Source organism: Ranitomeya imitator, chromosome 10 (genome assembly GCF_032444005.1).
Source record: "Ranitomeya imitator isolate aRanImi1 chromosome 10, aRanImi1.pri, whole genome shotgun sequence".
Lineage (NCBI taxonomy): Eukaryota > Metazoa > Chordata > Amphibia > Anura > Dendrobatidae > Ranitomeya > Ranitomeya imitator.
The window spans coordinates 20,825,683-20,849,615 of record NC_091291.1 but is presented as its reverse complement, the minus strand read 5'-3'; the positions used below and the strand labels follow the sequence as shown (position 1 = coordinate 20,849,615).

General features: G+C 41.3%; 2 protein-coding genes across 2 annotated transcripts in view; both read right to left on the bottom strand.

Moving 5' to 3' along the window:
* Window positions 1-7,239: 7,239 nt before the first annotated feature.
* Window positions 7,240-12,882, bottom strand: LOC138651316 (C3a anaphylatoxin chemotactic receptor-like). The gene is made up of 3 exons (XM_069741409.1): window positions 12,773-12,882; window positions 10,114-10,185; window positions 7,240-8,374 (listed from the first exon to the last, which is right to left on the bottom strand). The coding sequence occupies exons 2-3, from the start codon at window positions 10,170-10,172 to the stop codon at window positions 7,456-7,458; spliced, it is 978 nt and encodes a 325-aa protein (XP_069597510.1). The 5' UTR covers window positions 10,173-10,185; window positions 12,773-12,882; the 3' UTR covers window positions 7,240-7,455.
* Window positions 12,883-17,966: 5,084 nt separating this feature from the next.
* The window catches only part of LOC138652001 (chemerin-like receptor 1), a 58,437-nt gene continuing 52,470 nt past the window's right edge, over window positions 17,967-23,933 (bottom strand). Inside the window, exon 5 of the mRNA XM_069742673.1 lies at window positions 17,967-20,781. Within this exon, the coding sequence (XP_069598774.1) occupies window positions 19,806-20,781 (976 nt within the window). The 3' untranslated portion in view covers window positions 17,967-19,805. The remainder of the gene's footprint in view (window positions 20,782-23,933) is intronic.

The window sequence follows — 23,933 nt, the reverse complement described above, 5'->3', positions numbered from 1 at the left end:
CCTGTGTGTCATCTCTCCTGTATATAGTATATATCTGTGTGTCATCTCCTCCTGTATATAGTATATACCTGTGTGTCATCTCCTCCTGTATATAGTATATACGTGTGTCATCTCCTCCTGTATATAGTATATACCTGTGTGTCATCTCCTCCTGTATATAGTATATACCTGTGTGTCATCTCCTCCTGTATTAGACCTCGTTCACACGTTATTTGGTCAGTATTTTTACCTCAGTATTTGTAAGCTAAATTGGCAGCCTGATAAATCCCCAGCCAACAGGAAGCCCTCCCCCTGGCAGTATATATTAGCTCACACATACACATAATAGACAGGTCATGTGACTGACAGCTGCCGTATTTCCTATATGGTACATTTGTTGCTCTTGTAGTTTGTCTGCTTATTAATCAGATTTTTATTTTTGAAGGATAATACCAGACTTGTGTGTGTTTTAGGGCGAGTTTCATGTGTCAAGTTGTGTGTGTTGAGTTGTGTGTGGCGACATGCATGTAGCGACTTTTGTGAGATGAGTTTTGTGTTGCAACATGCGTGTAGCAACTTTTTGTTTGTCGAGTTGCATGTGACAGGTTTGTGTAGCAAGTTGTGTGCAGCAAGTTTTGCGCATGGCGAGTTTTGCGCGTGGTGAGTTTTATGTCTGGTGCCTTTTGAGTATGTGCAAGTTTTGTGTGAGGCAACTTTTGCATGTGTTGCAAATTTTGTGCATGTGGCAATTTTTCCGCGTGTGCAAGTTTTGCGTGTGGCGAGTTTTCCATGAGGTGAGTTTTGCACTTGTGGCGAGTTTTGCGTGAGCCTAGTTTTTGCATGTGGTGAGTTTTGCGCGTGGCGAGTTTTGAGCGGCGACTTTTGTGTTTCGACTTTTATGTGGCGAGGTTGGTGTATGTGTGGTGAAATGTGTGCTGAGGATGGTATATGTGTTCAAGCACGTGGTAGTGTGTGGCGCATTTTGTGTGTGTGTTCATATCCCCATGTGTGGTGAGTATCTCATGTCAGGGCCCCACCTTAGCAACTGATCAGTATATACTCTTTGGTGCCATCGCTCTCATTCTTTAAGTCCCCCTTGTTCACATCTGGCAGCTGTCAATTTGCCTCCAACACTTTTCCTTTCACTTTTTCCCCATTATGTAGATAGGGGCAAAATTGTTTGGTGAATTGGAAAGCGCGGGGTTAAAATTTCACCTCACCTACGTAGCCTATGATGCTCTCAGGGTCCAGACGTGTGACTATGCAAAATTTTGTTTCTGTAGCTGCGACGCCTCCAACACTTTTCCTTTCACTTTTTTCCCCATTATGTAGATAGGGGCAAAATTGTTTAGTGAATTGGAAAGCGCGGGGTTAAAATTTCACCTCACAACGTAGCCTATGACGCTCTCAGGGTCCTGACGTGTGACTGTTCAAAATTTTGTTGCTGTAGCTGCAACGCCTCCAACACTTTTCCTTTCACTTTTTTCCCCATTATGTAGATAGGGGCAAAATTGTTTGGGGAATTGGAACGCGCGGGGTTAAAATTTCGCCTTACAAAATAGCCTATGACGCTCTCGGGGTCCAGACGTGTGACCGTGCAAAATTTTGTGGCTGTAGCTGCGACGGTGCAGATGCCAATCCCGGACATACACACATACACACACACACACACACACACACACATACATACACACATTCAACTTTATATAGTAGATTTTTTTTCTTTCTATACATATGTATGTTGCTTGTGCACGAAGTCCAGCATAAAAACTATGTGAGATGCATTATATTTAATGTTTTATAGTTGAATCTTGATAAAATTGGAATTATGCTATAATATTTATTAATTCGATGGCATTGTCAAGTATCATTATTTGGGTAGCACTGTGCTCCTCCTGTTTCTCCTTGCACAAAGGTGGAGGTAGCAGTCCTGCTGCGGGGTTGTTGCCCTCCTATGGCCCCCTCCATGTCTCGTGGTGTACTGGCCTGTCTCCTGGTAGCACCTCCAGCCTCTGGACACTACGCTGACAGTTCGCATTGATGTGCCATCCTGGATGAGCTGCACTACCTGAGCCACTTGTGTGGGTTGTAGAGTCCGTCTCATGCTACCACAAGTGTGAAAGCACAACCAACATTCAAATGTGACCAAAAAATCAGCCAGAAAGCATTGGCACTGAGATGTGGTCTGTTGTCCCCACCTGCAGAACTACTCCTTTATTGAGGGTGTCTTGATAATTGCCAATAATTTCCATCTGCTGTCTATTCCATTTGCAGAACAGCATGTGAAATTGATTGTCAATCAGTGTTGTTCCTAAGTGGACAGTTTGATTTCACAGATGTTTGATTTACTTGGAGTTAGATTCTGTTGTTTAAGTGTTTCCTTTATTTTTTGTAGCAGTGTATATATATATATATATATATATATATATATATATATAGTTAGGGCTAGCGGAACACACCGAGTATAGATAGATAGCTACAAGGTGCGTTCGCAGCCCGGGGTCTACCGTGCAGAGATACCTGCTGCAAAGTAACGGCGGATAAACTCTGAGCTCACACGTGGGTTAAGCTTCACCCCATGTGAACTGGAAGCTCTGTTCCAGAAACTCTGTTGACTCACGGAGTCGCGCTATACACAAAACTATTACCCTAACTACGGGTTGTGCTTGTTCTGGAACTCTTCTGTGCTAACCGCACACATGGAGGAACCAGATGCTAAGCTAAGGCTAATTGCCCCACTGACACTAGCTGCCTGCCTGAGTGTACAGTCCCAAAGCTAACAGCCTCACGCCACATCTGTAAAGAGTGGTATAGTATCCACTGGCATAAGCCAAACACATTTATTACTAGCACATGGCCGTGCGGCCATGCAAACCTTTTATAGTTGCAGCTCTTCAGGACCTTCTTGGTGGACCAATAGGAGCTGCAACAGGGCCTGAGCTTGTGACCCCTGACCTCCAATGAGAGGTCCTCTCATGGGCATGCTCAGTGCGTGAAAAGCAGGACTTAGTCCCAGAAAAGCCTGCTCACCGCTGACCAGTCCTGGCTACAAAGGGAGAGCCTGGAAAGGCAGCAGTAACAGTATCAGGCTGAGCCAGACGCTAGAACCGACATCTCCACTGAGCAGGTTCCACTGCAGCTGGAGGAGAATGGGAGACCCCAGCAGACATGGTTCGATATTCTCCCTGTGCAGCGGTGGGAACTCGACACCTAATATATATATATATATATAAAGTGGGTACAGAAAATATTCAGACCCCTTTAAATTTTTCTGTTTCATTGCAGCCATTTGGTATATTCAAAAAAGTTCATTTTTTTCTCATTAATGTACACTCTGCACAAGAACTTGACTGAAAAAAACAGAAATTTAGAAATTTTTGCAAATTTATTAAAAAAGAAAAACTGAAATATCACGTGGTCAAAAGTACTCAAACCCTTTGCTTGAGGCCACTCCTTTGTTATTTTAGCTGTGTGCTTAGGGTCATTGTCTTGTTGGAAGGTGAACCTTCGGCCAAGTCTGAGGTCCAGAGCACTCTGAAGAGGTTTTCATCCAGGATATCTCTGTACTTGGCCGCATTCATGTTCCCTTCAATGGAAACCAGTCGTCCTGTCCCTGCAGCTGAAAAACACCCCCATAGCATGATGCCGCCACCACCATGTTTCACTGTTGGGATTGTATTGGGCAGGTGATGACCAGTGCCTGGTTTTCTCCACACATACTGCTTAGAATTATCACCAAAAAGGTCTATCTTCGTCTCATCAGACCAGAGAATCTGATTTCTCATAGTCTGGAAGTCCTTCATGTGTTTTTTTAGCAAACTCTATGCAGGCTTTCATATGTCTTGCACTGAGAAGAGGCTTTCATCCGGTTACTCTGCCATAAAGGCCCAACTGGTGGAGGGCTGCAGTGATAGTTGACTTTGTGGAACTTTCTCCCATCTCCCTACTGCATCTCTGGAGCTCGGCCACAGTGATCTTGAAATTTTTCTTTACCTCTCTCACCAAGGCTCTTCTCCCACGATTGCTCAGTTTGGCTGGACGGTCAGGTCTTCGAAAGACTTCTGGTGGTCCCAAACATCTTCCATTTAAGGATTATGGAGGCCACTGTGCTTTTAGGAACCTTGAGTACTGCAGAAATTCTGTAGTAACCTTGGCCAGATCTGTGCCTTGCCACAATTCTGTCTCTGAGCTCCTTGGCCGGTTCCTTTGGCCTCATGATTCTCATTTGGTCTGACATGCACTGTGAGCTGTGAGGTCTTATATAGACAGGTGTGCGCCTTTCCAAATCAAGTCCTATTAGTTTAATTACACCCAGTTGGTCTCCAATGAAGGAGTAGAACCATCTCAAGGAGGATCACAAGGAAATGGACAGCATGTGACTCAAATATGAGTGACTGAGCAAAGGGGCTGAATACTTATGACCCTGTGATATTTCAGTTTTTCTTTTTTATTAAATTTACAAAAATTTCTACATTTCTGTTTTTTTCAGTCAAGATGGGGTGCAGAGTGGACATTAATGAGAAAAAATGAACTTTTTTAATTTACCAAATGGCTGTAATGAAACAAAGAGCGAAAGCGCAGAAGCGCAGCAGAACTCCTTTGTGGAATCCTGATGTAGGTTTTGTTTTTGTGTCGACAGCACGACTGTCTGATATGAGCCGTAAAATGGAACCTCTTCTTCTTGTGTATTTCTGTGGGTCAACACTAGGAGGCGCTGGTTGTTTGTTTTTCTATGGTAACTCTGGAATTAACATTTAATTTATTCTTACGGCTTTTACAGTATAGGGTCAATATATTATATATTTACAGACACAGTAATGGAAAATATGGTTATTTAAAAAAATATATAACTTTGAGATTATTGGATTAGCAGAGTGGGTGATTCAAATCTTTACATATTTTTAAAACTTTTTTTTACTCTATTTGTAGGTTGTTTGGGGACTAGAACCTGTGATCATCTGATAGTTTGTTCTTTACACGGCAATGCCACCTGTGACTTCCCAGATTACCATCATAAAAGCCATTGGGGGCCTTCAGCAGGACCACGGCTGCCATAGCAATATATTGTTCTAATTTTGAAAGAAGTCCAATTTATGATTATATAAAATCAATTATATATAAAAAGGGACCAAAACATTATATCTACCCCAAGATGGTAGCATTAAAAATTGCAGATTGGAATGCAAAAATAATTGCCTTTTACCATGAAAAAAATGAAAAAGTTATGGGTCATAAAAAAAAGCACAATCCAAATTTGCCTTTTAACAAAGTTCAGAATTTTTTAAGCCATTAAAACAGTAAAATTACTAAACATATCAAAAATAGAAAAACAGAGTTAAATACTCACCAAACTGTGCTGAAAAATCTTTTATTTAGAAAAATTGCAATTCCATTGGTGAGAGTAACACGGTCACTGATGCTGTGTCCAAGTAAATCACACTTTTCATAAATAATAGAAGCTTTTCACCACAGTTTGGTGAGTTCCACATTTTACTCATATTTTCTATTTTTCATATGTGGTTATATTATATACTGCGCACCAAATTCTTAACCCCTGTCGTTATGAAAATAAAGTGAGAGGAGAGAGGATTTTGCTGACATTAGGAGCTGACACTCTACAGGAGAGAGAGGACCCCACTGACCATAACAGCTTACACTCTACAGGAGAGAGAGGACCCCACTGACCATAAGAGCTTACACTCTACAGGAGAGAGAGGACCCCACTGACCATAAGAGCTTACACTCTACAGGAGATAGAGAGAGAGAGGACCTCACTGACCATAAGAGCTTACACTCTACAGGAGAGAGAGAGGACCCCACTGATCATAAGAGCTTACACTCTACAGGAGAGAGAGAGGACCCCACTGATCATAAGAGCTTACACTCTACAGGAGAGAGAGAGGACCCCACTGACCATAAGAGCTTACACTCTAAAGGAGAGAGAAGACCCCACTGACCATAAGAGCTTACACTCTGCAGGAGAGAGAGAGGACCTCGCTGACCATAAGAGCTTACACTCTACAGGAGAGAGAGGACCCCACTGACCATAACAGCTTACACTCTACAGGAGAGAGAGAGGACCCCACTGACCATAACAGCTTACACTCTACAGGAGAGAGAGGACCCCACTGACCATAAGAGCTTACACTCTACAGGAGAGAGAGGACCCCACTGACCATAACAGCTTACACTCTACAGGAGAGAGAGAGGACCCCACTGACCATAACAGCTTACACTCTACAGGAGAGAGAGGACCCCACTGACCATAAGAGCTTACCCTCTACAGGAGAGAGAGAGGACCACACTGATCATAAGAGCTTACACTCTACAGGAGAGAGAGGACCCCACTGACCATAAGAGCTTACACTCTACAGGAGAGAGAAGACCCCACTGACCATAAGAGCTGACACTCTACAGGAGAGAGAGGACCCCACTGACCATAACAGCTTACACTCTACAGGAGAGAGAGAGGACCCCACTGACCATAAGAGCTTACACTCTACAGGAGAGAGAGGACCTCACTGACCATAAGAGCTTACACTCTACAGGAGAGAGAGAGGACCCCACTGACCATAAGAGCTTACACTCTACAGGAGAGAGAGGACCCCACTGACCATAAGAGCTTACACTCTACAGGAGAGAGAGAGGACCCCACTGACCATAAGAGCTTACACTCTACTGGAGAAAGACAGGACTCCGCTTACCATAAGAGGTTACACTCTACTGGAGAGAGAGGACACCACTGACCATAAACGTTTACATTCTACAGGAAAAAATGCTTTCCCAGTGACTCTGAAAGTGGGAAAACGACCCTACTGTACAAGCTGTGATCTGCTGGGAACCACTGTTCTGTGATGGCCTCACTAATGACCATTATTGTTCAAGATGTGATATTCTGCTAGATGTCATAACTGCAAGGCATTATGAGAAGATCCGCACAGCCACGCTAAAATACATTATCCAAATCTCTGAGGCTTCATTAGTGTGAGTAATGGTAACAGGCCAAGTTTTTTTTTTTTCGCAAATTGCAAATCAAATTTCAAAATATTCGAATCCAGGTGAAACTGTAAATTTTAGGAAATTTAAATAAAACTTGATCCACCGCAAAGCTATCCGCTCATGTCTAAACACAATGTTTGTAGTGTAGACATTTGGAATTATGCTGCCTGGTCAATTTGATTCCTTAATAAATGAAAAATATGATTTAATTGTAATATATTTTTTTCACCTTTCCAGTTAAGATTTTTTTCCATCCCTTTTTCAGTACATTATATGGTGAAATGAAGGATGTATTTCAAAACTACAACTCATCTAGTGTAAAAAAAACAATCTCTCATTAGGCTGAGTTGATGGGAGAATAAAATGTTTTGGTTCTTGGAATGAGAGGAGGAAGCAAAGCAGGTAAAAAAAAAATAATAATGGTCAAGTCTTCGAAGGGTAAGAGGTTTCACAAACAGTAGATAACAAGAATATATATTACACTTCCGTAATGCGAGTATTTCCTACATCTTCTCGTTCTCGGCACAGGTCATTAGGAGGTTCCGCTAAGGCTTTTTCTAGTCTAGAGGGGATGGATCTGAAGAAACATTGTTGGAAAGCCTGTCCCATAAATACATATATTATTGGATTCATGCAACTGTTAAGATAAGCAAGGCTGGTAATGATAGTGTATAATATAAGGATTAAAATATAATCTACATAATACCAGGGTATTAGTGGACAGATGTAATATGGAAACCAGCAGATGAAGAAACACAATATGACAGCGGTGATGGTCCTGGAGGATCTCTGAGATCTCTGAGATCTCATACCTTTTCTAAGTTTGTAGAAAATGGAAACATAAGTGGTGAAGATGATAAGAAAAGGGATCACAAACATTATAACAAATCTGATCAGATGAATGGGCTGATTTAACTCTCTGTTGTAAAGAAATATAATATCACCCAATAAACAAGTTACAACTAAGCTCAGTCCCCAAATAATCGCTGCTGTGATTCTCACCAGTTTACGAGTTCTGTGAACTTTGGCCCAAAATGGCCACATGACGGAGACCCAGCGGTCAATACTCATGGCCGTCAGGAGAAGAACGCTGGCGCTCATGTTTACAGTAAACAGAAACATGTTCACTATGAAATATCCAGTTTCACTGTCATATGAGAAATATGTTGCCCACTCAGCAATTCTTAGAGGCAGAGAGGCACAGCACAGGAAGTCCGCGATGGCCAGGTTGAGGAACCACACGGCACTGATTGTCTTCTTCATCCTGAATCCGGCAATCCAGATGACTAATCCATTACCGATAATCCCGAGAATAAAAACAATACTGTATAATGTAATTGACATCTTCTGAATATTATCCAAAACATTATTTATCTCCGAGTATTCATCAGATGACCTGAGAAGACAGGATAGGGAAGACACTAGGAAAATTGCACATTTAGAATTTCATTAAATTACTGTCTTGTATAAAGGAGGCACATAGAGAACGGGGGCTGACTTAAATATTGGCACACATTGTGGGGATAGAGGTCACACCATCATATTCTTCATATTGTAGAACAGGAAGTCACATGTCTCATTATTTCCCTTGGTTTTATTTGCCCAGAAAAACCTTCGGAACCTTTTGCAATTTCTTATGAACAAATATGGGAAGTTATAAGATTAATCTGCAATACATATGACTGTATATCCATGAGCCTAGAGTGATAAATAAGAGCTCGTACCTACAGATATCTCAATTCTGAACTTTCCACAAACTTTAAAGATTCCAGAATATAAATGTAATAAACTATAGCACCAGGCCAGCAAATCCCTGACAGACTACTGAAGCCACTGATTGGCTGTTTCAGTCATGTGCACATGTGCGGAACAGCGCGTCATCACTGCAGGACATATTCATAAGACCTTGACGGGAGCAACAAAGTGTTGGCACAGGAGCAGAAGGGAATTACCAGGTAGGTATGAATTTATACAGTGCTAATGTTTTTTTTATTTAAGTATTTTATGACTCTTTCCTATAGAAAACTTTAGGTTATTCCACATGCAAATTGTCTCTTCAGACTAGAACTCTAGCGCCACCTATTGGAAGTAGCAATCCTAAAAGTCAATATCAACCCTTTATCGAGCCTTAGGATAAAAGCCAAACCAGAACCTCAATGTCACGTCCATGTTTGGATCTGTGGCAGATCTGGTTTCCTTCAGATTAAAACCTTTTTTCCTTTCAGGTCATCTGGGGTTAATGCAGTTTTTTCCCAGTGGCCGCTGGTGTAATTGCATTGCAGCTTGTTCTACTGTAGTGGGTGGTGACCACTCCCACCTCCTTTAAAAGGTCACCTGGTTCATCAGCTGACTGTTGGTTATACAGGTCCTTTGGATACCAACCTTGCTGGTATAGGAGCTTGCTGAGTGCTGTTGTTCTACAGCTGAATACTTATTCCTGGTGCCTTACTCTGCTGTGCGGTGCATTGCAGCAGAGAAAGCTAAATGTGGTGTTATTGTTTCTTTGTCCCTTTGTTGTTTCTAACTTTCCCATTGTTGTATTAGTGCAGCGGTGGGACCAGTGCTCCCACCTGCCAGTTCCCTACATAGGGATTAGAGCAGGGCAAGTGAGGGACTAGGTATCCTGGTCGGCGACGGGTTGAAAGAACCCGTATAGGGACGGTAGCAAGATCAGGGCACAGCCTCAAGTGAGTGCAGGAGGTGCCCATTCCCCGTTCCCTACCGACAGGGCCCACCATTGTTAAAGTGTCCCCGGTGTACCCTTGTGTGTTTCGCCGTTTTGTGACCGACCACCTGCCAGGTGGTGTCACACCAGGACAGTCACATCGTGACACTCAATTTGTAGACACTGTGTTTCGGGGTAATGCCACTAGTCAGTGCAAAGTGTGAGATCTGGTTTGGCTGAGTGAGAGGTTTCTGATTGGGATTATTCCATGAACTTCAGTTGATAAATTGCTTTTATCTTAAGAGGGATATTTAATTTTTTAAGGGATTTTAAATCTGTTATTATGGCAGCAATACTATGAATACAGCCCAGTACATAGGGTGAAATTGCGATTTATATGACTTTATGTCCAGAGCTCAGAGCTGAACTGATATCTCAAGAGAAATAAAGTATTTGGAATATAAGCTTACCAGTAGATGTTGTCCAGAGTTGTAGTAGAGGTGGTCAGATTATCATCAGCAGTGTCCATTCTGATGATTTACCTACAAGAAAAATAAAATAATAATAATACAGCAGACTTTATTACAACACACCAAACAAATAACAGCCTTTTCAGGCACCAGGTGAAAATGCAAAGTAAATAGTCCATACAGTATTGCGGGTTTGCCTGCTTGGATTCATGTTCAGCTCTTGAATTCTTAGCAAACATAAGCAACACTGGAGGTCTGCCCACTTCCATACACAAACATCTAGTGAGACAACTGGTCTCCTTTTTATCTGCCCTGCCATGCCCAGGGGTGGGGATATCTGAGCAGCCAGTCCCACCCATCTCTCTGACTGCTCGTAAACCCTGCCCAGGACATGCCCTATTAATTCTCTCATCACTATATGTGCCGGAGTCTGCTTTTCTGAGCTTATATCACTGAGGCTACCAGCCTAGATGACACAGGACCTGTCTTGCAGCCATATTACATACCTCTGCCAAAGCAGGAGGCTTGGCAAATTCTGCCATCAAACAGTGGACCTTTGATAGTGTCAGAATCGCCAAGCAGTTTATCGGGCCTATGCGCCACATGAAAGCTAAAATCCTGAAGTGTTAGAAACCACCCTGTAACTCAAGCATTGTTCTCCTTCTTCTCCAGCATTCACCTCAGCAGGGCATGGCCTGACACTAGTCTGAATTTCCTTCCCAAGTTGCAGTACCATAATGTGTCCAACGCCTACTTGATGGTCAAACAGTCCTTCTCCACTATGGAGTAGTTCTTCTATCAAGATGACTGCTTTTGACTTAGAGAAATTATGGGGTGCTCTTTCAGGCCTACCCAGGCCTACATCTGACACATCCGCCTGAACCACATACTCCTTGGAGAAGTCTAGTGCTACCAACACTGGTTGTTTAAACAGGGCTACATTTAGTTCCTGGAAGGCCGTCTCAGCCTCTGTAAAGCACTTAAGAAGGGACAAAAAAATGGTCATAGGAGCACATGCGAGACGGTGAGTTGATATAAAATTTTCATTTATTAGTTTCCACAACGCGTTTCAACTGAATACCTCCGTCTTATCAACTGCCACCTGAGGAAGATGGAGGTATTCCTTTGAAACATGTTGTAGAAGCTAATAAATGAAGATTTTATATCAACTCACTGTCTCGCACGCGCTCCTATGACCTTTTTTTGTCCCTTCTTGTTTGATCCTCTTGCAAGGCATCCGGCTGGAGCTGCAGCTTATATTCCATTTTAACCACCCCTAACACCAACTTGGCACTCCTGTGAAGCCGTTCATCATTTTCTTTTTCTCTGTAAAGCACTTAGCCATAGTCGATTTCATCCCTTTAAGGGGGGATGGCTATTATGATGAAGTTAGGGACAAACCTCCAGTAATTGCCCATGATACCCAGAAATGCTCTGACTTGCATCTTTGAAAGAGGCTGTGGACAATTCTGGATTGCATACATTTTATTTATTGGGGGTTATATTTCACCTCTTCCTATAACATAGCCTAAATATTTGGCTTCCTCCATCCCCATGGCACATTTATTTTGGTTTACGGTAAACCTCACCTTACTTAGAGCATCAAGTGTCACCAGAACTTTGCTCAGATGGCTTCCCCAATCCTGCCTGAAGATCATGATTTCATCAAAGTAGGCTTCCTGTGAGGAACTAGGATCCAGTCCATGGCTCTCTGGAATGTGGACAGAGCTCCTTGCAACCCAAATGGCATCCTTGTGTACTGGAAACATCTGTCTGGTGTTGAGAAGGCTGTCTTCTCCTATGCTTCTTGAGACACAGTAATTTGCAAATACAGTTTTGTGAGATCAAGGATGGTAATGTAGTGGGCCAGCCCTAGCTTTTAAATCAATTCATCGATGTATCAAACTTAGAGACCTTATTCAGTTTCCTATGATTATCGCATTCTCCTCCTGATTTTAGTACTAAGGCTTTGGGGCTGTACTGGCCACTCTTGGACTCTTCAATGACTCCCAGGCTCAGCATCTGCTTCACCTATTTTGAGATCACATCTTGGCGGGCTTCTGGAATCCGGTACGGCTTCAAGTTCATCCAAACATGAAGGTCCATGAGAGCCTCATGCTCTATGATCTGGGTACCACCCAGTAGTTCTGAGAACATGTCTCTATTTCGATGTAGCAACTATCAGTATTGCTGCTTTTGGGCACGTGACAGCAACTCTTCCACCTTGAAAGGTTTCATGTTGGCTTCAGACTTAGCCACCAAACAGAGATTCCAAGGGTTCCTTATCTTGCCACAGCTTAATCAGGTTGATGTGGTACACGTAGTAGAGCTTCCTTCTCCCTGGTTGGTGACATGTATAAACCAGTGAAAATGTTGATCCAGATCAATATCTCTTCCTGTTGTTCAACTTGTAAATTCAAAGAGCTAAATTGACAGTAGTCTACTTACAACTTAAAATTGTAATATGTAAAGTGATTGCTCACAATTCTAAAAATAAACTGCTCTCTTCCAGAAACAGTGCCCCATCTGTCCGCAGGTCGTTTGTGGTATGGCACCTATGTCCTGTTATCATTAATAACACTGTGCTACACTATCAGATACAACCTTGGGTTTCTGGACAATCCCTTTAATTGTCCAAATAAGAAGAGTTATATCTTACCTGCTACTTCTGAAGAGATGATGTAGAATGTTCTTCGTCTCCTCCACGGCTGAAGTTGTCACACAGTTACTGAGAATACTTGCAGTAAAATTTTGGTTGCTCGGTTATAAGTCTCTGATGTGAGTGTATCACATGGCGTTACATCGTTATCTGAGGTATCGAGACTTACTGTATTGTGAGATTAGATGATCAGATACTGAAATGTTTAAAGCCTTAATGTGATGTAATAACGGAAAGATTTAAAGGGAAAGGACTCAAAATGAAAAAAGAAGATGCAAGAACAAGGAATGCCACCGCTCTTTCGATAGTCTACCATGACATCTGTCATACACCAACCATTGGTTACAGAGGGGTCCAATATTATCTGCACAGTGCCCAATCATGGCAGTCAACCACTGCCTCCTTGGTTGACAACACCACAGATGACGCATTATTTTCAAGGACAGCATTTGGATGTTGAGTCTTTTGCTCTGGACATTACATCACACGAACCAGTGGAACAGCAGAAGACAAAAGACACCAGATGTGGAGAGAAAAGAATAGTAATCGGTCGTGCAAAGTATTTTTTTAAGTTTTTTTAGGATTTCAATATTGGAAAATGAAGGAGCATATTGCATTTTATTCTGATGACCTGCTCCTGTTCATTGACACTCACGACTTTGTAACGAAGATGACTTCAGTTATGTATCAGCTTTTTTAACTTCTCTTTTGCACTTGTAAACACAATTCTGCTCTTCACAAGAAGGAACTACCAGTAATCTGTAAGAAAAAAGCTCACTTTAAAAAACAGCAGTGGCAACTGCAATGAGCCTCAGTATTGATATGGTATCAGGCTTGGACTGGCCCATGGGAGAACAGAAAAATCCTTTGGTGGGCCACCACCCTTTTTTATGAGCAGTGCTTGGCACCACATTCTTGAATCTCTACGTACAAAGGAAGAATCATATTCATTTAACAATCTACCCATTTGATTATGAAATAAATTTCTGATTGAGGATAATGTCACATTTGCATGTAGCTGAAAAGTTGGTTACTGGTGGGACCTTGGCATCCTAGTCCGACACTGTATTTCATGTATAGTATGTACAGTTAGGGCCAGAAATATTTGGACAGTGACACAAGTTTTGTTATTTTAGCTGTTTACAAAAACATGTTCAGAAATAAAATTATATATGTAATATGGGCTGAAAGTGCACACTCCCAGCTGCAATGTGATAGTTTCCACATCCAAATCGGAGAAAGGGTTTAGGAATCATAGCTCTGTAATGCATAGCGTCCTCTTTTTCAAGGGACCAAAAGTAATTGGACAATGGACTCTAAGGGCTGCAATTAACTCTGAAGGCGTCTCCCTCGTTAACCTGTAATCAATGAAGTAGTTAAAAGGTCAGGGGTGGATTCCAGGTGTGTGGTTTTGCATTTGGAAGCTGTTGCTGTGAGCAGACAACATGCGGTCAAAGGAACTCTCAATTGAGGTGAAGCAGAACATCCTGAGGCTGAAAAAAAAGAAAAAATCCATCAGAGAGATAGCAGACATGCTTGGAGTAGCAAAATCAACAGTTGGGTACATTCTGAGAAAAAAGGAATTGACTGGTGAGCTTGGGAACTCAAAAAGGCCTGGGCGTCCACGGATGACAACAGTGGTGGATGATCGCCGCATACTTAATTTGGTGAAGAAGAACCCGTTCACAACATCAACTGAAGTCCAGAACACTCTCAGTGAAGTAGGTGTATCTGTCTCTAAGTCAACAGTAAAGAGAAGACTCCATGACAGTAAATACAAAGGGTTCACATCTAGATGCAAACCATTCATCAATACCAAAAATAGACAGGCCAGAGTTAAATTTGCAGAAAAACGCCTCAAGAAGCCAGCTCAGTTCTGGAAAAGTATTCTATGGACAGATGAGACAAAGATCAACCTGTACCAGAATGATGGGAAGAAAAAAGTTTGGAGATGAAAGGGAACGGCACATGATCCAAGGCACACCACATCCTCTGTAAAATATGGTGGAGGCAACGTGATGGCATGGGCATGCATGGCTTTCAATGGCACTGGGTCACTTGTGTTTATTGATGACATAAGAGCAGACAAGAGTAGCCGGATGAATTCTGAAGTGTACCGGGATATACTTTCAGCCCAGATTCAGCCAAATGCTGCAAAGTTGATTGGACGGCGCTTCATAGTACAGATGGACAATGACCCCAAGCATACAGCCAAAGCTACCCAGGAGTTCATGAGTGCCAAAAAGTGGAACATTCTGCAATGGCCAAGTCAATCTCCAGATCTAAACCCAATTGAGCATGCATTTCACTTGCTCAAATCCAGACTTAAGACGGAAAGACCCACAAACAAGCAAGACCTGAAGGCTGCGGCTGTAAAGGCCTGGCAAAGCATTAAGAAGGAGGAAACCCAGCGTTTGGTGATGTCCATGGGTTCCAGACTTAAGGCAGTGATTGCCTCCAAAGGATTTGCAACAAAATATTGAAAATAAAAATATTTTGTTTGGGTTATGTTTATTTGTCCAATTATTTTTGACCTCCTAAAATGTGGAGTGTTTGTAAAGAAATGTGTACAATTCCTACATTTTCTATCAGATATTTTTGTTCAACCCTTCAAATTAAACGTTACAATCTGCACTTGAATTCCGTTGTAGAGGTTTCATTTCAAATCCAATGTGGTGGCATGCAGAGCCCAACTCGCGAAAATAGTGTCACTGTCCAAATATTTCTGGCCCTAACTGTATGTGTTTCACAATAAGCAATTTTATCAGGTACACAAAAAGTCAATCCTCTGTGACACACACGGATCATTTAGGTTTAATTTATTTAATTTATGGACTTTTAGCGATATTGGGAGCCTGTGACACCATGACCACAATGATCAATGACTGTCAGCGCTGTCTCTCTTTCATTCTCCCTCCATCTCTAGGCATTACATACCTGTTGTCTGAACATTCTGATATCAATGGGTTTGGAAAATGGCGTTAAGCTTTGTCACTCTGTGGCTTTCTCAAAGAGAACACAGGATTGATCGGCCACACTAAAAAAATTGGGGCTAAAGCAGTATTTTAGAAGTAAATTTAAAATGTTTATTTTTTTTTTATTCAACTTTGCATTAATTCATGTGAAGCAGTTGAGGGGTTAAAAAAAGTGTTGAAATATTTGAGGGGCGCAGTTGTAAAATGCTATCACTTTTGGGGAGTTTCCAATATTTAGGCTTCTCAAAGTCCATTTAAATCTAAAAATGTCCCTAAATTGTAAATGTCTTGAAAAAAAAAAAAGAAATTGCTGCAAAATTTTTAACCCTCTATTACTGTCCTAACAAAATAAAATTAAATTTGAAAAAACTATGCAGATATAAAGCAGACATAGGTTAAATCCTATTTATTATTTTGCCAAGCAATCGGTTTAATGATTTCAAAATTGAAAGTTTGAAAATTGTACATTTTGTTAAAATTTTCATCAAAATTCTGATAGTTGTACAAATAAATGCAAATCATATCTACCTTAATTTACCACTGACGCAATGTGTCGCAAAAAAATTTCTCAAAATCACTGGGATATGTTGGCGCGTTCCAGAGTTATCTTCACATGAAGTGACACTTGTCAGATTTCAAAAATTCGGTAATGGTCTTTAAGGTCAAAATTGGCTCCTTTACCAAGGATTTTAAGAGCTTTGCCATTTCTACTCCAAACACTAAACAGTAGTATCCAAACAGGAAGAAAATAGCAGCACCACACAAGTCTTCCAGTAAAAAAAACCCTTTGTCCTTTATTTTAACAACGTGCTGTGGACATGGTTACAGAGGGCTGGATAATTGCAAGACGAACTGGTTAGGTTAATGGACTATGGCCGTTTCGCGTGGCTGGACCCATTGAAGCATATACCAAGCGAAACGGCCGTAGTCCATTAACCTAACCAGTTCGTCTTGCAATTATCCTGCCCTCTGTAACCATGTCCACAGCACGTTGTTAAAATAAAGGACAAAGGGTTTTTTTTACTGGAAGACTTGTGTGGTGCTGCTATTTTCTTCCTGTTTGGATTTTCACTCATGTTTTTTCAAGCAAGCGTGCCTTATTCCAGTGGATTACCATTTGGTGGGGTCGTCGACTCAGCTCATCCTACTGGACTCTGCTAAGACTGCTCAAACAGTGAGTACTCACCTGTTTCTTAGTGCCATTCAGCTTTTTTCTTGTTTATTATGGACTAAACAGTAGCATGATAAGGTCCTTGAGGTGAAAAGTAGAGTAAACAAAAGACTGAGAATGATCTATTACCACAGTCCATCGACCTGTTTATAAGCCCACACAATATCCCCAAAAATAATTTTTCAAGTCTCGAGTGTCATATGCAAATCAGCACAGTCTGGTTAACTTAGTGTCAGTTGACTGAAGTCTGTGCCTCCTCCATTGTCAGAATCACTTTCCCACAGCCTTGATTGGAGTGTGTGACGCAGCCTATGTCATCCTCAAGTTCTCACGAATTTTGCCACTTCACCTACTTCACTTCCTGCCAATCGGCACAGGTGCGTTACAGAACTTTGGACCTGGAAAGTGAAGAAGAAAGTGCACCTGCTAAGACCTGAACTTCAGCCTTGCGTCTGCAAGATTCGTAAGGATTTATGGATGATGCATCATCTTCTTCAATCAAGGCAGGAGGAAGGTGATTGTGCTCATAGAGAAGGTGCAGCCTTCAGACCACTGACGTCCTACAGACCGAAACATGCTCATTAACATATGGATCAAGACACTTATGAAAAGTATTTTTGGAAATATGCAGTAGGGTCTTGTAGGGACAAGCGAAACGGGTCGGCCATTTTCAGAAGTCGCCGACTTTTGGCAAAGTCGGGTTTCATGAAACCCGACCCCTGTGTGGGGTCGGCCATGAAGTCGGCGATCTTCTGAATCTGGAATCGGAATTCCGATACCGATTCCCGATATGTTTAAGATATCGGGAATTGGTATCGGAATTCAGATTTAAGTGTAAAATAAAGAATAAAAATAAAAAATATTGCTATACTCACCCTCGGACGCGCCCTGGTTGTAACCCGCAGCCTTCCTTCCTAAGAATCAGCGCTTGAAGGACCTTTCGATGACGTCACGGCTTCTGATTGGTCACGTGACGCCCATGTGACCGCTCACGCGACCAATCACAAGCCGCGACAACCAGGGCGCGTCCGAGGGTGAGTATAGCAATATTTTTTATTTTTATTCTTTATTTTACACATTAATATGGATCGCAGGGCCTGAAGGAGAGTTTCCTCTCCTTCTGACCCTGGGAACCATTAGAAACCCAATGCACTGCATTGGGTTTTGTGTTTCGGCCGACCCCGACCCCGACCCCGACTTTTCTATAGGATCGGCCGATTTCACTCGACCCGACTTTTGAAAAAGTCGGGTTTCGTGAAATCCGACCCGATTCTATAAAAACAAAAGTCGCTCAACCCTAGGGTCTTGTATACAAATTTGGTAATAGGCCAATTAAAGTTGGTGGGTTTAATTTATATTGCAAAAAGCTGATGAAAATATCCCTTTAAACACCACCGGGAACAAGTGTTCATCCCTCACTATTGCCCGAACATGAGCTCCTCTGGCAGGTGTCGGAGTAGGATTTATTCAGACCTATCGTTTCCTGCTCTTATCTGTGTCTTTATCCGGTTTATTGTTAATCACTCACCTATTTTCTCTCAGCTTTCTTTTAGTCATTGATTCGCAGATCGGATAAAATGTATATTAAATCTTTAAATAAATGAATGACTAAATAGATTATCACATAGAAAAATATAATAAACAAGTTTATATATTGCGACAGGGTCACTGACACAGTGTATGAGGGGAGATATGTGTCACTGCGCATAATGGCATCAGTGATGTGAAACCAGGAGATGTTTCCTCCAGCACACTACGTGTTGAGAGGGTTAAACTAAAGTTGCTTACATGGGCTGCTTTTAGTTGGGTGGGCGGGTGCAAACCATATCTTTACTTGCGTGTGTACTGACAGGACCTGGGATGATGTCACGATCATGTGATCATCACATGGTTTAGGTTAAGCAGGTGGACATGAGAGTTTGTGTTTGGTGTGAACTCCCACTTGGCTCCAGGAGGAGCTGAGGACTTTTTGGGTTACCTACAGATGAAACCTGCAGGGAAAGAACTCTTTTGAACCTTATATTTGTTTTGTTTTGCCAATAGGCCGGAATGGTCATGTTTGCTTTCTTCAACGCTGCTATGGTTTATGTTGTCCTTTAGTAAACCAGCCAGCGATTTACCTCAAGAGGCGTTCCTGAGTCTACCTTTCCAAGCAGCCAAGTGAATCAACCCCTCACAATATTAATGAATTAAGAAATGTTTGTTCCCCTCTCCGATTCCTTCTTAACTCGATCTTCCAATGCTACAGGTCTTTTTTGCTCTTGTTAACTCAACAAAAACTGTGCTCCTCTGAGAACCACTGATCTGTGGTGTCCCAGATATTGATGACCTCTTTAGGATTTACTGTATGTCATAGCTGTAGCACTTTATAGGGAGACCCGCACGGCCATAAATAACAACATTGATCCACTCTCTGATGCTCAAGCACTGTGGGAAATGGCGCCAGGCAAGGTTATGGTTTTTTTTTTCCGCTAATTACAGATTGAATCTCAAAATTTTGGAATTTGTGTGAAATCTCAAATTTCGAGACAATTGACTCAGGCTAATTTGTGCCCAGATCTATCTATTTATTTCGAACCACCATAATTTTAATGATGGGGGAATCATGCTGCCAGGTTATGTTTAGTCCTTGATATAAAAATAAATATGGTGGAATTCCAACTTCTTTTAAACATTTCACTTCACTTGGGATTCTTTTTGCCAATTTTTTAGCATTTCATATGGTAAAATGAAGGGTGTCTTTCCGAACTACAACTCATTCAGAAAAATTTTAATCTCACGTTAGGCTACGTGATAGGAGAATAAAAAGAAAGTGAAAAAAATTAAAAATGGCCGTGTCTCCAAGAGGTTAAGAGGTCTCAAATACAATAGATGACAAGAATATATATTACACATCTGTAGTGTAAGTGTATCCAGTATCTTCTCGCTCTTGGCAGAGGTCAATAGGAGGTTCCCTTAAGGTTTTTTCTAGTCTGGAGGGGATGGATCTGAAGAAACCTTGTTGGACATCCTGTCCCATAAATACATAAATTATTGGGTTCATGCAACTGTTAAGAAAAGCCAGAGTAACAATAATAACGTGTACAATATAGAATAGAGGGTGATTTAGATAATACCAGTCACTGGGTATTAGCAGCCAGATGTAATATGGAAACCAGCAGATGAAGAAACACAATATAACAGCGGTGATGATCCTGGAGGATCTCTGAGATCTTTGGGATCTCTTACTTTTTCTAAGTTTGTAGAAAATGGTAACATAAGTGGTGAAGATGATGAGAAAAGGGATCACACACATTATAACAAATCTGATCAGCTGAATGGTCTGATTTAACACTTGGCTATATAGACCTGTGACAAAGCCAAGTGGACACCATTCAAATAGGTCACCTAAATAGTATCTAAAGAAGTAAAATACTAAACCAGCTACAACTAAGCTCAGTCCCCAAATGATGGCTGCAGTGATTCTCACCAGTTTACAAGTTCTATGAACTTTGGCCCAAAATGGCCACATGACGGAGACCCAGCGGTCAATGCTCATGGCCGTCAGAAGAAGAACACTGGCAATCATGTTTAGATTAAACTGAAACATGTTGAATATGCATTGTGCCTGATTTGGAGGATGTGTCCGGGCAACAGACTGCTGATGAATTCTCAGAGGGATAGACGCACAGCACAGGAAGTCCGCGATGGCCAGGTTGAGGAACCACACGGCACTGATTGTCTTCTTCATCCTGAATCCGGCAATCCAGATGACTAATCCATTACCGATAATCCCGAGAGCAAATGCAATGCTTAATAAAGTAAATGAGATCTTCTGCAGAATGTTTCCGTAATATTGTAACTCGTCATATTCATAAGAGGACCTGAGAAGACAAGATAGGATAAATGTTATTGAAACGAAGAACATATAGTTTCATAACTGTCATAATTGTTTACAGAGGGGTACATGGAGGACGGGCCTGACCTCAAAGTGTGCCACATAATCTTATTTCTCCCCATTCTAGAACACGAGGTCACAGGACTCATTATTCCTTTAGAATTTCTTTGACCGGAAAACCCTAAGAACCTTTTACAATTCCGGTGAAAAAGTGTACAATACATATGAATGTACATCCATTAGTCCAGAGAGGGATATAAGAGCTCGAACCTATAGATATCTCCATTTTTCACAAGGTTCTACAATATCAATGTAATAGAATATTGCAACAGGCCAGCAAATCCCTGACAGGCTGCAATAGACATCACAACCTCTGTGCGACCACATGAGAAGACACATAGCACAGACATCTCCCTGATGAGAACTGGCAGTTCTTCTCACCTCACTCCTGCTCTTTGTCATTGCTCTCCACTACCTAACAGATTAAGAACAGGGATGGAAAAATTACCCTACGGTAATCTCATGAAAGCATGTAAGAAGCATGGCTTTTAATCATTTACCAAATACCAATATTCCCAAAAATATATGGGTGCATTATATGTCAATTGGGTGATTGTATGAGTGGACTCTGTAGTAACCTGGTTTTAGACAAAGTGGGTTCTGGGGCAAAAGTGGGGTCCCAAATAATAATATTTTGCATCACCCAGAACCATTTGGGAACAATTTACATAAGCTGAGCTCAGGCCATTAAATGAGCATGATCAATAATATTGAAGTCATTTGATGCTTGTTTCTTGGCATATTGGTTGAGGAGCAATGATGGAGACGCGATGATTACTAATAGATCAATCAGTCCCCTTTCCATATCATGTTATCAGCAGCACACCTGCAAATTTCACTAGGTGATGTGCTGCCCGAGTGTAAAGATATTTGTTCTGGCATAAACAATCCAATCAACTGATGGATAGGCAGCATTGTGCTTGTTTAGTATAATGTGCCCCATAGACCTCCAAATAGTATAATGCACCTCATAGACCTCCACATAGCATAATGCACCCCATAGTGTGCCAAATTGTATAATGCACTCCCCCATAGTCCTCCATATACTATAAAGCAACTTCCATAGTCCTCCATATAGTATAACCCACTCCACAAGTCCTCCATATACTATAATACACGCCATAGTCTTCCATATACAGTAGTATAATGCATCCTATAGTCCTCAATATAGAATAATGTGCACCCCATAGTCCTGCATATAGAGTAAAGGACATCCGATAGTCCTACCCATAGTATAATGTGCCTCATAGTCCTCCATGTAGTATAATGTGCCCCAAAGTCCTCCATATAATATAATGCACCAAAAAATACTCGGAGGACCCCCGAGCGTGCTTGACAAATCTCGAGTAACGAGTAGATTCGCTCATCACTAATAGTGTCCTGTTATGTGGAGCGCCGTCCATTATTACACAGTGTCATCTCTTGTCATCTACAGCACCGTCCCTTACATTGAGTATTCTCACTATTTTTGTTATTCACAGCGTCTTCTCTTTATTGCATGGTGTCCTCTCCTGTAAAATGACTGCTGAAGGAGTAGCATCTGACCAGAAGACCAGTCCATCAGCTGCATCAATCACAAAAGAAGCTTTCCCATGCTCCATCAGCCATCATTTCAGTTTATATCTAACAGGAGTGGATGATATGTAATAAAGAACAGCGAGGTATAAATAACAAAAATAATGACGGTGTAAGGGACGGTGCTGTACATAACAAGAGGGAACTATATGATAAGGGACGGTGCTATACATAAAGAGAGAGCTCTGTGTAATAAGGGCAGCAATATATATGAGAGGAGACTGTAAACAAATATGTATATCTGTAGCTTGGTCGCGATGAAAGGAGGGGGGCCCAGATACATTTCTTGCACAGGGGCCCTAAGCTGTCTGTGTCCGCCCCTGCTGATATGTGATTGCTACGCTCTGCCTCCAGAGGTTATTTTACTTGAATAGCAAATTTGGAAATAAAGGCATCTTACGGAACACATCAATTAAATCATCGTTTTTTGCTCTCGGTATTAATTGTTGTGGATCTTTCCTATAATTGTACCCAACATTTGAATTCTAGAAAATCATATTTAGTTGCCTTGTGCAAATCCAGCCCAATTTTATCCCAACCAATGCAGATTGTTTGCATTTTCACAATTATTTCTGCATTTTGAAGAGGTGGAAACATTTGCAGCAAACGACTTCAAATACACCACTTAGAACTTGAAGTGTTTTAGATATTTCCCTATTCATTTTTGAGTCCGAAAGGCTGAAATAATGATAATGATGAAATGATGATAATATTTTGACATTTATTTATAGAGTCCTCAGTATGTGCACTCAGAGACTTGTGCACACTACAGACCTTGTTGTCCATTTTTAGTGCCGTACACACGATTATAAAGTTATGCTGCAATGTTAATAATATTATCATGTGTTTAAACACTTTTCTACTCTAGATTTTGAATATAAAGTAATCCTTAACATATGTTTGTTATTGTGTTATATTAACATTCTAACGTGTCTTTATTTAGAAACCAGATGCATCTTATTGAGTTTTTATTTAGTTATATTAGCATCTGCAAAGATTTTCTCCCATCTTCCAATCATATACTGATAGGGAATTTACAGTTAGGTCCATATATATTTGGACAGAGACAATATTTTTCTAATTTTGGTTATAGACATTACCACAATGAATTTTAAACAAAACAATTCAGATGCAGTTGAAGTTCAGACTTTCAGCTTTCATTTGAGGGTATCCACATTAAAATTGGATGAAGGGTTTAGGAGTTTCAGCTCCTTAACATGTGCCACCCTGTTTTTAAAGGGACCAAAAGTAATTGGACAATTGACTCCAAGTGTATTTCATGGACAGGTGTGGGCAATCCCTTCGTTATGTCATTCTTGATTAAGCAGATAAAAGGCCTGGAGTTGATTTGAGGTGTGGTGCTTGCATTTGGAAGGTTTTGCTGTGAAGTAAACATGCGGTAAAGGAGCTCTCCATGCAGGTGAAACGAGCCATCCTAAAGCTGCAAAAACAGAAAAAACCCATCCGAGAAATTGCTACAATATTAGGAGTGGCAAAATCTAC

Bases quoted from the DNA above. Each gene is read 5' to 3' on its own strand.
- LOC138651316 (XM_069741409.1), bottom strand. From the start codon at position 10,172: ATGGACACTGCTGATGATAATCTGACCACCTCTACTACAACTCTGGAC. The intron at 8,375-10,113 runs GTAAGCTTATAT...CTGTCTTCTCAG, and splicing joins ACTCTGGACAACATCTACTG to GTCATCTGATGAATACTCGG.